This window comes from Notolepis coatsorum, assembly GCF_963971535.1.
Source record: "Notolepis coatsorum genome assembly, chromosome: 10".
Taxonomy (NCBI): domain Eukaryota; kingdom Metazoa; phylum Chordata; class Actinopteri; order Aulopiformes; family Paralepididae; genus Notolepis; species Notolepis coatsorum.
The window spans coordinates 89,900,999-89,916,342 of NC_140174.1; the positions used below are offsets into that span (position 1 = coordinate 89,900,999).

The 15,344-nt window shown below is 41.4% G+C and overlaps 1 protein-coding gene across 4 annotated transcripts in view; it reads right to left on the bottom strand.

Moving 5' to 3' along the window:
- Nucleotides 1-15,344, bottom strand: part of kntc1 (kinetochore associated 1) — a 193,764-nt gene that overhangs the window by 127,696 nt on the left and 50,724 nt on the right. For all 4 annotated transcript variants that reach the window (XM_084323934.1, XM_084323935.1, XM_084323933.1 and 1 more), the window contains 3 exons: nucleotides 14,026-14,145; nucleotides 11,590-11,662; nucleotides 10,937-11,004 (listed from right to left, as the gene is read on the bottom strand). In XM_084323934.1, coding sequence (XP_084180060.1) covers nucleotides 10,937-11,004; nucleotides 11,590-11,662; nucleotides 14,026-14,145 — 261 coding nt within the window. The remainder of the gene's footprint in view (nucleotides 1-10,936; nucleotides 11,005-11,589; nucleotides 11,663-14,025; nucleotides 14,146-15,344) is intronic.

Consider the following 15,344-nt stretch of genomic DNA (forward strand, 5'->3'; position numbering starts at 1 on the left):
CAATCACAGTAGTTCAATTTTGTCAGTCCGATTTTTAAAGTGTGTGGTGTGTGTGCCCATGCAATAACAGCCGTAAGCAAGAAGTTGGATGCCCTTTCCAGAGAGCGTGACTGTGACGTTATAAAGCTCTGGAAGCAGTCTTTCGTGAACCACCTCTAATGGACCGCCGGTTCTACTCCCAGTGGCAATGCAGACATGATGGAGGCAAAGTGGAGAAGCCTGGTCAATCATGCTCAAGACATACATGAGCATGACACTCCTGCATTCCCTGCCTGTCAGCATGAGCCATTGGAAGGAGAGGACAGAAACAAGGAGTGGCTTGAACCAGGTATCTATCGCTCAGGAATGTGCACAAGTTCACTTTTTGATGATCTGTTAGTTGATTGTCTGAATGAATATCCATGTGAATAACCTTTCACAAATATGTACAAAAAAGCATATGATCAGGGAGAGATTGAAAAATCAGTTGATGCTGATGTTGTATTTGTCAGGTTCATCAGCAGCTGTTCAACTGGAGGCTCTTGTGACTAAAAAAACTGTTCATCAAAGATGTACGGCAGCTATCTCCCCAGAACCAAACCTACTCACTCGAGGCGTTTCACTCCCTGATGATCCGCTTTGCCCCAAAGCACACAGGGTTCTCCTTCCTTGGAATGCATAGCAGGTACAGTCAGTGTCATAAGATAATTTGGTTTTGGCAGTACAAATGTAAAATTAGACATTTCAATACATTGACATTTCAGAATGATTAAGTAAATGTATTCTGAATGAAAAGATCTTATCCTCAATACAGTAGAATAAAGAGTTACTGCACACTCCTCTGTGTACACAACATGTTTTTGCAATCGGCAGCTACAAGGGTGTGGCGACTCTTATCCCAGTGTTTATTTCGTTGGCTGGCACCTTGCGAGGACTGGTGTGCCCTTGCACCCTTGGTAACTGCCTTCATCATCATCTCTAAATGGAGGAGACATGCGCAATCTAGGGCTGCACGATCATTTTTTTTATTTAACCAGGAAGTCCCATTGAGATACAAGATCGGTTTGGGAGAGGGAGGTAAGGGGTTTTAGATTGTGTGTTGTGAAGTTTAGACTTCAGAGAGGGAGAGCAAAGTACAGAAAAAAATGTACCGGTATCGATTCCCAGGTAAAAAGAAACATTTTCAGGATCGGTGTCCTGAAAAGACCCACCGCGTAGGCCAGATCCAAGCCGCATTTTACAATAAACCTCTGTGGGGCTGCTTAAAAGAAATATTATAAGCGCAAATTTAATCGCAATCGCAATATCTGTCAGAAAAAAAATTGCAATTAGATTTCCCAAAATCGTGCAGCCCTAGCGCAATCCACAACCAAACTTGGGCAGGTGCTAAGCAAAAAAATATAACATGAATTTTTTATTTTATTACACAGAGTGCTGCTGTGATGTTTCGGGCTCTCGACATTAATTATCATAAAATGAATTATCATAAAATGTCTCTCCTTTCCATAGGCTCCTTTTAGCAGCTATGCATTACAACCACAATGGGAACCGAACAGTGGCCACTACTAGTGCTGGAGAACCACGCTACGCAGTGTCCTACCCTAGGTTCCGTAAAGGGGAACATCATGTGCATCCCAAAGACAAACCATCTTACGGTGTGTGTTCAATTACTATTTGGAATTATCAACAATTTGCATATTTGGAAATACTGCTATACTTTTATAATGTGTGTTTCAATATAATATTCTCTTCTCTTCAGACTATGCATTTGATTTGATGGGCTCTTTGAAGGACCAATATTCCAGAAGTCCATCAGCCCTGAGAGCCGTCAGTGAAGGTTTGGCGACTGCTGCTCCTCCCCCCATTGCAAGAACCTTTCAACAGGTGGACAAGGCTGAAGCTGTCACTCAGTACCTGACACAGAAGTCCCGCTTTTCTTCTGGCCACCAGGATCGCTAGTGTAACCCAGGTTTCAGATTCATAACTATTTAGTCATGGGGACATAAATAGTTAATGCCATTGAATAAGAACAGTATCAAAAAGATTCCCCCAGTTGCAAAACCGAAGAAGCGTTGCAGTTAAAGTAGCCTGCGGTTTTGGCCAGGTTTTTCCAGCACCCCGTTCCACCCTGGGAGCAGTTCCAGACCACCCATCACCACGTGTGCCCACGCGGGACGAGGTGGTGTGCCGGATCGATACAAGATGGCGAGCCAACCCACTGAACCTCTGATATAGATCAAGGCTATGCCGGCCTGATCTGAATACCCTTGTTGCTCAAATCCTGTTGCCTCAACAGTCTGGTAGGATTGAGAATTGCCTTCCTCATTCCCAGTGAGGGAGTGGATCAGGAATTAACGAACTGATTGAACTTGAGTCATAAGAACTTCCAAGGACCATATCCTTTTCTATGACACGAACTGATTGAACGAGAACACAAGGACTTCCAAGGGCTTCGACCCTGTTCACCTTTTGTTATTTTGATATTGTATTTGATTTGATTTAGTTTGATATATGGGTACAGATATTCTCCTATAAGAAGGGAGAATTAAAGGGTAAATACGCCCAGTAAGGTACCTGAACTACTGACGTTCTCTTGTAAAGAGGACGAGTTAAAGGGTCAATGTACCCAATAAGATACTTGAATCCCATTGATGACATATTGATTATAGTTGAATCACTGATGGTTCTCCTGTAAAGAAAGATGGTAAATTCACCTAATAAGGTATTTGCATTCCTATAACCTGGAATATTTCTATTGGTACTTTGTTTGTAGTACACCTTCAAAGGAATAGGAGCATTTCACCTAATAAGGTATTTGCATTCCCTGCACGTAAGGGTTAGGTTTAAATTAATATGTTTAAACATTTACCTATTGAAATGATAAACTGATATAGTTTACTGATGCTAAAAGGATACATCCAATATCCAACCTTGAACCTAGCTTTTAGCTAGAGATAACCTCAGGGACGTCTGAACCAAACCTAATGTGTTGATCCAATCAACCTAGGACTTGATATCAAACTAACCCTCCCGAAAGAAGGAGTGGTTAATGAAAGAACCTAAAAATGATACTTCACTCTACCTCATTGTATTTGCATTCCCTGCACGTAAGGGTTAGGTTTAAATTAATATGTTTAAACTAAGGCTGTCAAATATATCGCGTTAATATCGCGTTAACTCCCGATTCTATTAATGCCACTAATTTTTTTAACTCAAGATTAACTAAAAAAAAAAAAAAAACGTTTTTTTTTTTTTTTATACTAGACTTCACTCAGGTGTATTATTGATGCTCTCATTGATACTATGTTTGTTTCTGAAGTGTGTGTGTGTGTGTGTGTGTGTGTGTGTGTGTGTGTGTGTGTGTGTGTGTGAGTGAGATATAGAGAGAGAGGGGGGTGAGAGAGATGAGGAAGGGGCAAAAGACACACACACTGGGAGAGTGTGTGTGTGAGGGAGAGAGGGGGGTGTGTGATTAATCAGCCCTTGTGTGTGTGAATGTAACAAGTTCCTAACGTTTTCTTTCCCCTATTATTTCATGCACACTTTATTCATTGTTTTAAATTATTATTTTCTTTTAAGTTATTTTGTGCATCACTCTGTTTTGAATTTGATGCAAATTTGCAATGCATGAGGGTCATCCTTTTGTGTTAAATGGCTGCACAAAGCAAGCATTTGTTGACTCGCATGTTGATAAGAGTATTAGAACTTGAAAAAGATCTGTTTAAGGTAAAAAAAAATAAATTAAAAAAAAGCGATTAATTTGCGATTAATCGCGAGTTAACTATGGACAATCATGCGATTAATCGAGTTAAATATTTTAATCGTTTGACAGCACTAGTTTAAACATTTACCTATTGAAATGATAAACTGATATAGTTTACTGATGCTAAAAGGATACATCCAATATCCAACCTTGAACCTAGCTTTTAGCTAGAGATAACCTCAGGGACGTCTGAACCAAACCTAATGTGTTGATCCAATCAACCTAAGACTTGATATCGAACTAACCCTCCCGAAAGAAGGAGTGGTTAATGAAAGAACCTAAAAAAGGATACTTCACTCTACCTCATTGTATGTATTGTAACTGTCTAGCTAGTGTGGGATAAAATCTATTTATTTATGTCCCTATATACATTTATTCACGTCTTCCTATTATCAGGTCTCAGCCTGTATTTATTTGAGCATGTCTGTGGCCAAAACTGAGGTGTCAAAATCTATTTATTACCGGAAGGGTCACTACAGCTGTTGCTAAAAAGCCACTCTGCCCTCACCAAGCTAAGTAGAACTGTCCACTCTCAGCTGTTTGTGTAAATACTCTGTAATATTGAATATTCACTCTGTAATAAATATTTGATTGCTAACACCCTCTCCTCATCTTTCAAGGTCAATAAAAGAATATGCCTCATCACTAGCGCGCTTGAGAATAAAATACCGGTTATAACTTTGTCTCTGGTCTGCTATTGTGTATATTACTCCTCTCCTCATTCGAACCTAGAATTCAATGATATAGATTCGAAAATAGATTCAATGTTGACTATACTATACATGACCGTTTACTGTGTAAGAAGCAAATGATGAGAAAATCATTGTTTTTATTTATGACTTGCAAGTCCAATGGACCCGTCTCAAAACCCTGCCCTCTTTTCTTGATCCTCCAATCACAGCTGTCGCTTACCTCTGACTTCCTCGTACAAACAAAGTTTGTACGAGGAAGTCAGAGGTAAGCGACAGCTGTGATTGGAGGATCAAGAAAAGGGGCAGGGTTTGAGACAGGTCTATTGTATTGCCATATGGTCAATCTGTGATAAATGATAACACAGATGGCATATAGTATATCATATCTTTGACAATAGTGACCAAATGTTTTTGGCATCTAAAGAAGAAAAACATGAATACTGTCAATTCAGTTAAATAACTTTATTGGCTCAAGTCTGGCCATAAGAAGCCTCTGTAGTTTCCACCTTCCTCTGGAAACGTCCGTCTGATGGCGTGGACTACACAGGCAGGTATGACCTTCCTATTGTGACGACCAAGTTTACCATAAACCCAGCGAACAATCTGTCTGTACGCTGTGTAGCGGTATTGGCTGGAAGAGAGAGATAGATTGCTTTATTAATGATAAGACAACACACACCCTGCTTTATTAATCCTGCAAGGGACATTCTCGTGTCATAGCACTGCAGTAGGCATGAAAATACAGGTCATGTTCATTTCAGGTGTGTCAGTCATACTTTTCATAAAATATTGTACAACTTACTCAAAAGTCCTGAGGGTGAGTGCTCCATGCTCCTGGCGGAAGGCAAGATATGCTATCTGCAGCACAAAAGGATTCAGACAGGAACCTTCAAATCCTGGATGTTGTGTTAGACAACGGATGTTCTCAGGTCTGGGTGCTAAATCCTCTACTAGCTTCCAATAGGGCTGTATCTCTCTGCAACACATGCTCTCTATACCAGTGGTCATAGGTTGACCACACAGACACCTGAGTTCAAAGACAGAAAAAAGAAAAGGTCACCGAACAAGTTTGAACTTTAGGCTACTGCTGACATGTAGTAGTAGCCCTACCAATGAAACCAACTGTTATTGATACACTGCAACGTTAGGCTATCACTATGAATTGAAAATGGGGGACCCTGATGTAAACAAGACGAAAGTCTTTCTCTGGTCTGCATCCCCTTAACAATTGTGTGTATTGAGCCGTACTGTATTGTACCCATTCTGCAATCTGTTAAATAAAGTTCTCATTCATTCATTCATTCATTCTATACTGTCGATAATGACGCTTACCACGACGTCTGAGCGATCCTCCACCTGTTGTTGTTGCCCCATGCCTCCATCTCCTGGCGATATCGAGGTCTGACAGATGCGTCTGCTGCTGGAGCTGGTGTCTCTTGCCTAACAGGCTCGAAATTGTATGGAGCAGGTCCATCAAAGTCTCTCCGACGATTAAACCCATCTTCGTCTTGTAAGGCGTCCATTTGGATCAAGGAAATGGCTTTTCCGCGCTAGTCAAAAGTCCCTGTAGTGGTTCAGAGGAAGGCGAAAGTTGCCCGACGGCGACGTGTAGCCCCTTCCTTGACTGCGATGTGCAAGCCAGGGGCTGGCTCATTAATATGCAAGCCAGGGGCTGGCTCATTAATATGCACCTGTTGTGACGTCGGCGTTTGATACGCTTTTTTGATTCGCGCGTGCATGTTATTCGTGCATGGACCTTTTTAACTCTTTCGGAGTGGCATTTCCGGTGTCAAATGGAAATAAATAAATAAATAATGAAATTATATACCAATGATGTAAACTACCCATAATTGATCAGTAGGGTTTAACCTGGAGGTTGGGCTTTAAGGAGCCGTCTCATGTTGTCGGTAGAGTTCCTACCCTTAACACATTGATGGCCATTTGGATGAGTCTAAAATTACTGTAGACGGCCAGCATATGTAAACAGACTTGCACAGTCCGTGGGGCTGTTTGTAGAGCTAAACTATACTTTATAGTATTGCTATCTGTCCATTCTCATTGTCAATTGAGACCATAAACCGTCCCTTCAAAATGGCTTAAAGAAATAATTTTCTCATCAATACGTTCTCATTTTATAGCATCTTGAATATAAGCGGTATACGGGATTTGGTCTAGTATATTTCCTGGAAGGCTGGATAAAGGGCTAATAGCTACTAACGTTATATCCAATGGCATTTCGGTTATACAGAAGCTACAGTTAAAACTCAAACTGCATATGATCGGTACAATCCTCAAACATGAATGCATGAAAGGGGGGGAGGCGGGGGACGTCGTTTCTGATAATTGATTACCAATAACGGTGTTCGTCTCAGTAGCCACATACGCTGATCGGCTGGTTGAATATCATAACAAGCCCTGATCAGCATGTAATTTACGTGAAAAAGATCTTACCATGAGCCGGTTGGATCCCCCAGACCATTTCCCCGTTATCGATTGCCATCTGGTAGATCGATATGTCCAGGGGAGGAAATTAGGCCACTTTACTCGCCAAATGCGAGTATTTTTTACGTTTGGCGAGTGATTCATGAAGACCACTCGCCAGTCTGGCGAGTATACAAAAAATAAAACATTCTGCAATCACTGCACTGGCAAACAGTGCGCGTCTTCTGAGTGTTCGCTTTAGTTGACAGTGCCACGAGAGCACTGCACAAGACCACCCGCGGACATATAATGTTTAATAAACGTTTGCGCAGTACTGGCCAACCCGCGGACATATAATAATAAAAGTCCCGCGGTACTACTAGGCTAGCCATCAGGAGCACTCGCAAACAGATAACGTTAAACACAGCAGAATATGGAAAACAGACAGACTGACCAACGGGGAACTGCATCCAACCCTAGTACAACCATTGAGTATAAGTTACTAAGGACACATTTAAATCACAGAGGTGTAATGTTGTCTACTGGAACTGTATACAGTGGTTAGCTTCTAGTTAGCATTATATAGCTGCTTGCTAGCTAACGTTAGGCCCGTGTGCTCAAAGCAGCCAGCTAGGTGTATCTGTTATGACTATAATGTTTCCGAAAAAGCACCGGACTACGACGTAAGGTTAGACATTTTATTTCATGCTCAAAAGCCCCTGGCTTGCACATCGCAGTCACGAAAGGGGCTAGCTCAACCAGTGCACTGTGCACAACGTCAACAGCACACCAACCCAACTGACGTTACCACAACACTTGACGGTACTTCACAGCACTGTCGTAAGACCACCGTACTGTCTTAAAGGCACAGTGTGCCTACCCAGATGCATACACAACATTGACACGGCTTGACATACAAAGAAGTAATTATCACAATTAGCGATTTTGTTTGTCTGGTAAAAAATCTGTTTGGCTGGTAAAAAAAATCAGATACTCGCCAGTTGGCTGGTAAGCCAAAAAGTTAGTTTCCTCCCCTGGATATGTCCATTGGCTGATGATATATTCCCTTACTGCACACTGAAATCCACGATCCAAAAGGTATTCCGTGCAACAGGCTATAGGGATCGCTTCAGGTTAGTAGAAACTACATTGGAAATCCAGAAAAAAAAGACAACTTCTGCCACAGGGAACACTGCATTATCGATACAGCTCCCCTAAGAGGATCTGGCCGGTAATGCACTTTTTCGAATTCAAAGAGTAGCGTACATCTGCAGTGCAGCTCGGCGACCTTGAATAAGTTATTATTATTTTTATTTATTTTACCTTTATTTTACCAGGTAGTCACTTGAGATCAAAGATCTCTTTTTCGAGCAAGACCTGGCCAAAATGGCAGCAAAAACAAACATACAAAAATACACAAAATAGGTTATTAAAATGGAATAAAAGCCAAAACAACCTTGCCACGGACATATCCGTGGGTGGTCCGCAACCGGTGGATTCGAAACACGGATATATACGTTGTTGGGCGGGAATGTGTTAATAAAACCAGTCTGATCTTCGTTAATAATGAAAGGGAGCACTTTTTCTAGGCGCATGGACAGGATCTCGGAGAGCAATTTTTGGTCCGAATTAAGTAGGGCTATAGGCCTATAGGAGGCGCACTTTTCAGGGCATTTACCCTTTTTAAGGAGAAGGCAAATATTAGCCTCCCGTAGGGACTGGGGTAATATCCCAACCTCAGAGGAATGATTAAGCATTGCCAGCAGGGGATCCAAGAGAATATGACCGAATTCCTTATAGAATTCGCATCCGAAACAGTCCGGGCCCGGAGCCTTACCAGATGGCATACCCTTAAGGGCGCACAGAGCTTCTTCCTTCGTAATTGGGGCGTTAAGGAGCAAGTTCTGATCTTTCGATACCTTAGGGAGGTGCAAGTCAGCGAAAAAAGCTTGCATGTCAGAGAGAGCACCATCGGGTCGTTCAGTCCTATAGAGTTGGGCATAGAAAGAGGCAAACTCTTTATTAATAGTTTTGGTGTCAAAGGACCTGACCCCGTTTGAGTCCGAGATTGAGGCTATTACTTGGGTGTCAGCCCTCTTTTTTGCCAAGTTAGCTAGGCACCTGCCAGGCTTATCACCGTGTTCGTACATTCTCTGTCTGGCAAATTTAAGAGAGTATTCGGCGTCCTGGATCAGAAGAGTGTTTAACGCAGTTCTGGTGGCCGTAAGTTCTATAAGCACAGCCGGGGCTGGGTTTGAAACATGTTGATTCTCAAGGTCGGCTAGTTTGGATTCAAGAAGTTTGCATTGTTCATTTTTCTTGCGTTTCTTGGATGATACGTAAGACATAATCAGTCCGCAAGAAAAGACCATGGATGTTTCCCTGAGCAGAGACGGGTTATCCGTAGAATGTGAATTAATTTAGTAGATTGAACATTTTAAATTCCTATTCGAAATAGGAGACAAACCCATCATCCTTGAGGAGGTATGGGTTAAGACGCCAACGTCTCGACAGCGCCCTCTCTTCTAACAAGGAGCAGTAGACCATATATATAGGGGCGTGATCCGATAAAACAATACTTCCGGTTGTGCAGGACGATACTAGAAAGAGCTTAGAGGAAGGGATGAAGAAATAGTCTATTCTACTGTTGCTCTTATGTAGGCCGCTAAAAAAGGTGAACTTCAGTTCGGATGGGCAAAGAGTTCTCCAGACATCTGAGAATCCGATGTCTGTACATAGGGAGGAGAGCATCTTTGCTTGCCTAGAGGGGGGAGCCAAACTGGGTGGGAGTTTGTCAAGAGATGGTATAAGGTGACAGTTAAAGTCTCCGCCCACAAAAGCATTCTCAGAGGCCAGGACATTAAATTCAGTAAATACTTTGGATAGAAAGTCAGGAGAGTAGCCTGGGAGACAGTATACATTCATAAATGTCATTTCTTTACCCTTAAGAACCCCTTTGATAATCACATAGCGACCTTGGCTATCTAAAGAGGAAGTTATGAGTCTAAAGGGGAGATTTTTATTTATCAGTATGGCCACTCCCCTACTAAATGTAGAATAGTTTGTGGCGAAGACCTGTCCCACCCAACTCTTTTGGAGTTTAGCGGTGTCGTTGGGTCCCATATGGGTTTCTTGTAATAAAGCAATAGAAACATTCTCCCTCTTTAAAAAAGGTCAGAATCGCCTTCCTTTTCGCTAGTTTCTGAAGACCTCGAACATTCCAGGAGCAGAGCTTAAAGCTCTCAGAGTTAGCCGTAGCCATAGAATTGATTTGATTTGATTCTGTGGGCACACCAAATTCACCTATTTTAACCACTAAGCTAAACTAACTTTACAACTAACCTAAAGTTAGTTTAGGTTCGTGTTAACGTTAGATAATGTACAAAATAAACGTATTTTTCCGGTGCTTTAGACGTCGCTTTTATTTTGAAACCCCCCGACCGGAAGTAAAAATGATGCCTCGTTTTCTGCTTACGCGTCCGGTTCTGTGTTTGTTGGTTTTCGTTAGCTAGGAGCATATCAACACCAGCCATGGGAATACTGTTTTCTAAATTGTGGAGGCTTTTAATCGTCAAGGTAAGAGGATTTGAAGGCATGGTATCCATAAACTTCAATCGGTTCTGATCCTTTGAATGAAATGAGAATGTAAACAAACACTGGTGTCACGTTAGAAAGTATCACTGCGTTGCGTGAAATCACTGACTGAGACCAGAGAGGAGTGGTTCGGCAAAGAATAGTTCAGAGTATATTTGCTTAGAAAACGTAATGTCGAATTCAATTATTTCTCCACGTGGTAAATACACAGGTCACAACATGTTTACAGGAACGTTTTGGAGTTGTATTTGGAGTGTATTTCGTGACTGTAGGGAACTTCAGGGTAAAGGACTGCCCCACTTCCAGTGATGAAGCTAAGCTACGCTAACGGTGCGGGCGTTCCCTAAGCCTACTGCATGCACAGAGAAGAAAAGGGTATGTATTTTCTAGTCTAACTCCAGGGAAGATGACAAATAAGCTAATTTCCCAAAATGTTGGCGTTTTCCTTTAAGAAAAGGAACTGTGTACTTCTTCCACCCCTGGTTACCTGTAGTTGAGCGAGGGCCTTGAATGTCATTAGATTCTTCTCACACTCCATACTTTTGATTGGATCCACTGTTCACAAGAGAAAATTACCCAGAGAATTAGTCTTGGGACATTGTCAACACCACAAAGAATAATTTCCCCTTCTGCCATTATCCTGTAAGCATTGGGACATGCAAACAGGTTAAAGGAACAGGCCGACATTATGGGAAATGCGCTTACTGTCTTCTCCAGAGTAAGACAAGAAGATAGATACCGATTTCCTCTCTGTGCGTTCAGTAGAAAGCTATCCTGCTGAGAGCTAGCCTAATGAATGGAGGCAGATACGGAGTGGCTAGCCTAGCTAAACACTCTGGGAGAGGTGCTTTTGGCCAACAGCTAGGCTAGATGGTCCGTATCCACTTCCATTAATTTGTAGCTCACAGCAGGATAGCTTTCTACTGAATGCAGACAGGAAATTGGTATGTGTTCTTGTCTGACTCTGGAGAAGACGGTAAGCGCATTTCCCATAATGTTGCCGTGTTCCTTTAATGTGCAAACTTACTTGGCAATAAAGACCTTGCCGATTCTGATACTGTATAGACAGACACGAAGTAACTCAAGGATGAAGAGAATTCAAGAACTTCAATTTCTTTCAATATTCTTCAGACTTCTTACCCATTTGGATGCTTTGGATGAATTCCAGCAGCTCCACCATGACCTGCTTAATGGCCATCTGGGTCTTCTTGTCCTGCACGGGCCACAGGGCAGTGGGGTCGTTATTGGCTTTAAAATTGTATGTTTCCAGGCTCTCGTGGGAAAGGTTTTGCACAGTATTGTTTTTAAATAAGTTAAGTGTTCAGTTATTATCTTTTCCATAACACAAGTATTTCTTTTTTTTAATCCACTTTTTCTCCTTATTTTTCTCCCATCCCAATTTCGTGTTTCCAATTCTCCCCTCCCTTGTCTTGAATGTTGCTCGACTATGCCCCCCACTGGTCGGTTGTAGGGAGGATAGAAGCCTTGCATCACGTGCAGGGGCGGATTTAGGATTGTAGGAGATCCGGGGCTTGATTTTTTTTACTTCGACACCACAACCTTTAACGTATACCACCACCTTAAAGTGGACAAAAGGCACTAGAGAACACTTAAATTCACACCCTTTAATTAATGAAGCAAACTATAATAATTTATAATAATAATAATAATAATAATAATAATAATAATAATAATAATAATAATAATAATAATAATAATAATACACTGTGTTTGTATAGCACCTTTCATACAAGAATTGCAGCTCAAAGTGCTTCACAGCAGTACAAAAAGACAGGCATAAAATGAGCACAACATTGGCAGATCAAGAGCAATGCATAAAGTGCAGACATAAAGCATAAAACAGATAGCAGTAAAATAGACAAAGTCAAGGTAAGACATAGAACATTAAATCACATCGTTTTTCATATTAGGATCTAAGATCTAGGGTTAACTCGCCGAACGTTGAGCGCCAGGACCCCCGAAAACCAGAGTATAGTCGATATTTCCATTCATAAAGACATGCCGGCAGCCTGTGTTATCACTGGGGATGGGTCTGAGATCTCAAAAGTCCAATACCGCTGCCTAACACCTTGCGGCCGCTATTGCACTCCATTTGAAACGATGTGGCTTGGTGTCTGTCATTTTGGAAATGACACCAGACCACCCTGAAACTACACTCATATTCACGACGGTATAAAACGGAAATGTATGGATGGAAAAATGATCTGTTTTTTGCATCTTGACCGGAAGAAACTCAATGACAATCGATTATATTATTAGATCCATAGCTATAATATATAATATAGCTTTAGGCCTGCAAACACAGCCACATATCCCCATGTTAAAAGGCGCTGGCCTTTCAACAGTAACAGTAAACAGCGCCATCTGGCACTGAAAGTGTTAATATGCGTCTTTGTTTACGGTTTGATTATCACTGATACAAAGTAAAATAGTGCAGTGCAATAAAATAGTTAGTAAAATAGAATAAAATAATGCAATAGTGCATTGCAATAAAATAGTTATCGTATTTTTTCGGGAGGCCGGTAAGGAGTGCATTACAGTAGTCGAGTCGGCTTGAGATAAAGGCATGGATCTGGTTTTCAGCTTCCTTTTGATTTATAAATGGCCGTACTTTAGCTATGTTTCTAAGGTGGAAGAATTATGTTTTTGTCAACTTGTTGATTGTGATTTAAAGCTTAGGTCTGAGTCTACCAGAACACCAAGACTTAACTCACTCAAATACAGTTAGCAGCTGGATAGACTACAGATGGAAATTAGCTTCTGCTAAATCTGGTGCAAACATATTTTCATGTAACAATGATTAATTGTCCAAAAAAATTAAAAATTAAAATTATAATATTTTTTTTTTGAAAATAGATTCAGGGCTTTTCAGAAAACATTCGGGGCTTGAGCCCAAGTAGCCACCCCCTAGCCCCGCCCCTGATCACGTGTCCCCTCCGGTACATGAGGAGGCAGCCTGTCACATCTTTTCACCTGCCAGGGCGGACTCTGTGGCGAGGTGTATCGCATGAGAGGCTCACACTACCCCCGCTACTTCCCGTCTCTGCTGTGCAGGCGTCCCCCAACCGACCTGTAGGAGTCGCTGTCCACAACGTCCAATCTACCACCCATCGACTTCCACCCGCTGGCTCTGCCAATTGAGCCAGTATGACGGCCGGCCCAAGCCGGAAGCAATGCCGACACCTGGATTCGAGACCGGAGTCTCTTGCATTGGTGACGAGCGCAATCTCCGCTGCGCCACCCAGCCGCCCATACATAAAAGTATTTTTTGTAACCCAGTATTGTGTGTTCCGACACTAAACACATTTCTGTATCAACAGACAATAAATAACTATCTTACATAAAGGATTAGAAAAATTATAAGATCCGACCTTGTCCTTATTGTTCAGAATGCGTTAGAACCCTGATTATGAAACACAAGTAGGCAACAATAAAAAATTCTCTTCAAGCGACGTATTCGTGAAATCGCATTCAAACCTCTGAGCCATACAAAAGCCAAAGCATTCTGTAATTCAGAACTGAGTCATTATTAGTCATCCGCTCCCTCCGGTTCACCTCATCAGATTCATGGCCTTTGTCCTCCAGCTGCAGTCGAGCCCATGTTGTGAGCCGTTCAGTCACACACTCTGCCTGGACAGAAGACAGCCTCTTCAGGCTGGTCATGAACAGCTCACTCTGCAAACGACACACAATTTTCCCATGATCTACAGTACTAACCTAATTTCCGATAATAATAATATCCTTCTATATACACCTGCATATAACCCATATAACTCTGTATGATAGCATGTACAATAATGCTGTATATACGTCTATCACATCTGTCTGTAGTCTGTACATACCTGCATATAATAATCCTTTTTAGATATCTTTATTATTTTTTTTATTATGTTTTTGGTAGATTTTTATTGGTTTTTACTACCGGGCAGTCCGGTAGAGCAGTGGTTCTCAAACTTTTTACACCAAGTACCACCTGAGAACGTAGCTGGCTCTCCAAGTACCACCATATGACCGGCGTTAAAATACAGTCTATTCAGCTATGCACAGTTCACGCAGGAGGCAAATGTATTCCTAATACCATTATTTATTGTTAACTTTTGTCAGACACAGCCACAATGTACAAAGGGATAGCACTAGAACTAGCAAACGCTTCCACACAACTCATACAATGCAAGGGGCATTGAGAACATAATAACTAACATTCTCAAATGTACTAATGCAAGGGGCATTGAGAACATAATAACTAACATTCTCAAATGTATTTAATTCTCTCTCTATCTCTCTCTCTCACACAGCAAGCAATTGTCAGTCATTCTCTCTCTCACACACTCACACACACACACTTAGTTACAAAAACTTAATTTCCTGCATTCTGGTGCAGGAATTTTTGAATTTTTACCCTTTAAATGCCAGTGTGTGTGATGGCATCACAAATTATTGTTAAAAAAACACACAAAAAAAGTTAAATATTTTCAATATATTAAATGCAAAGTACATTTTTCTGGGGGGGGATTATTACAGGCTAGGCATGTGTCAATGATTAGCAGCAACACAGATTTTGATGGATTTTTTGTAATGTCAGATTTAACACCAACTCTTTTCAGAAAAGTGGAAGTACTTCATTTTTTATCTGACATTACAAAATCTAAAAATAAATGGTTATGATCAGGGCTGAAGTTGAATTAAAGATTTATGACTGTTTAGACTGCATTACTTTCTGTCACAGTGATCTCCTGGTTGTTCCCCACTTAGATTATCTAACTATCGCGCCACCGCAACCAGAAACACTGGCCTGGCCTGCTTCTAAGTTCAGTGGCCTGACAATATTTTTATTTTTTTTTGCTTTTTTGTAAATGTTTTCAAGTACCACCAGC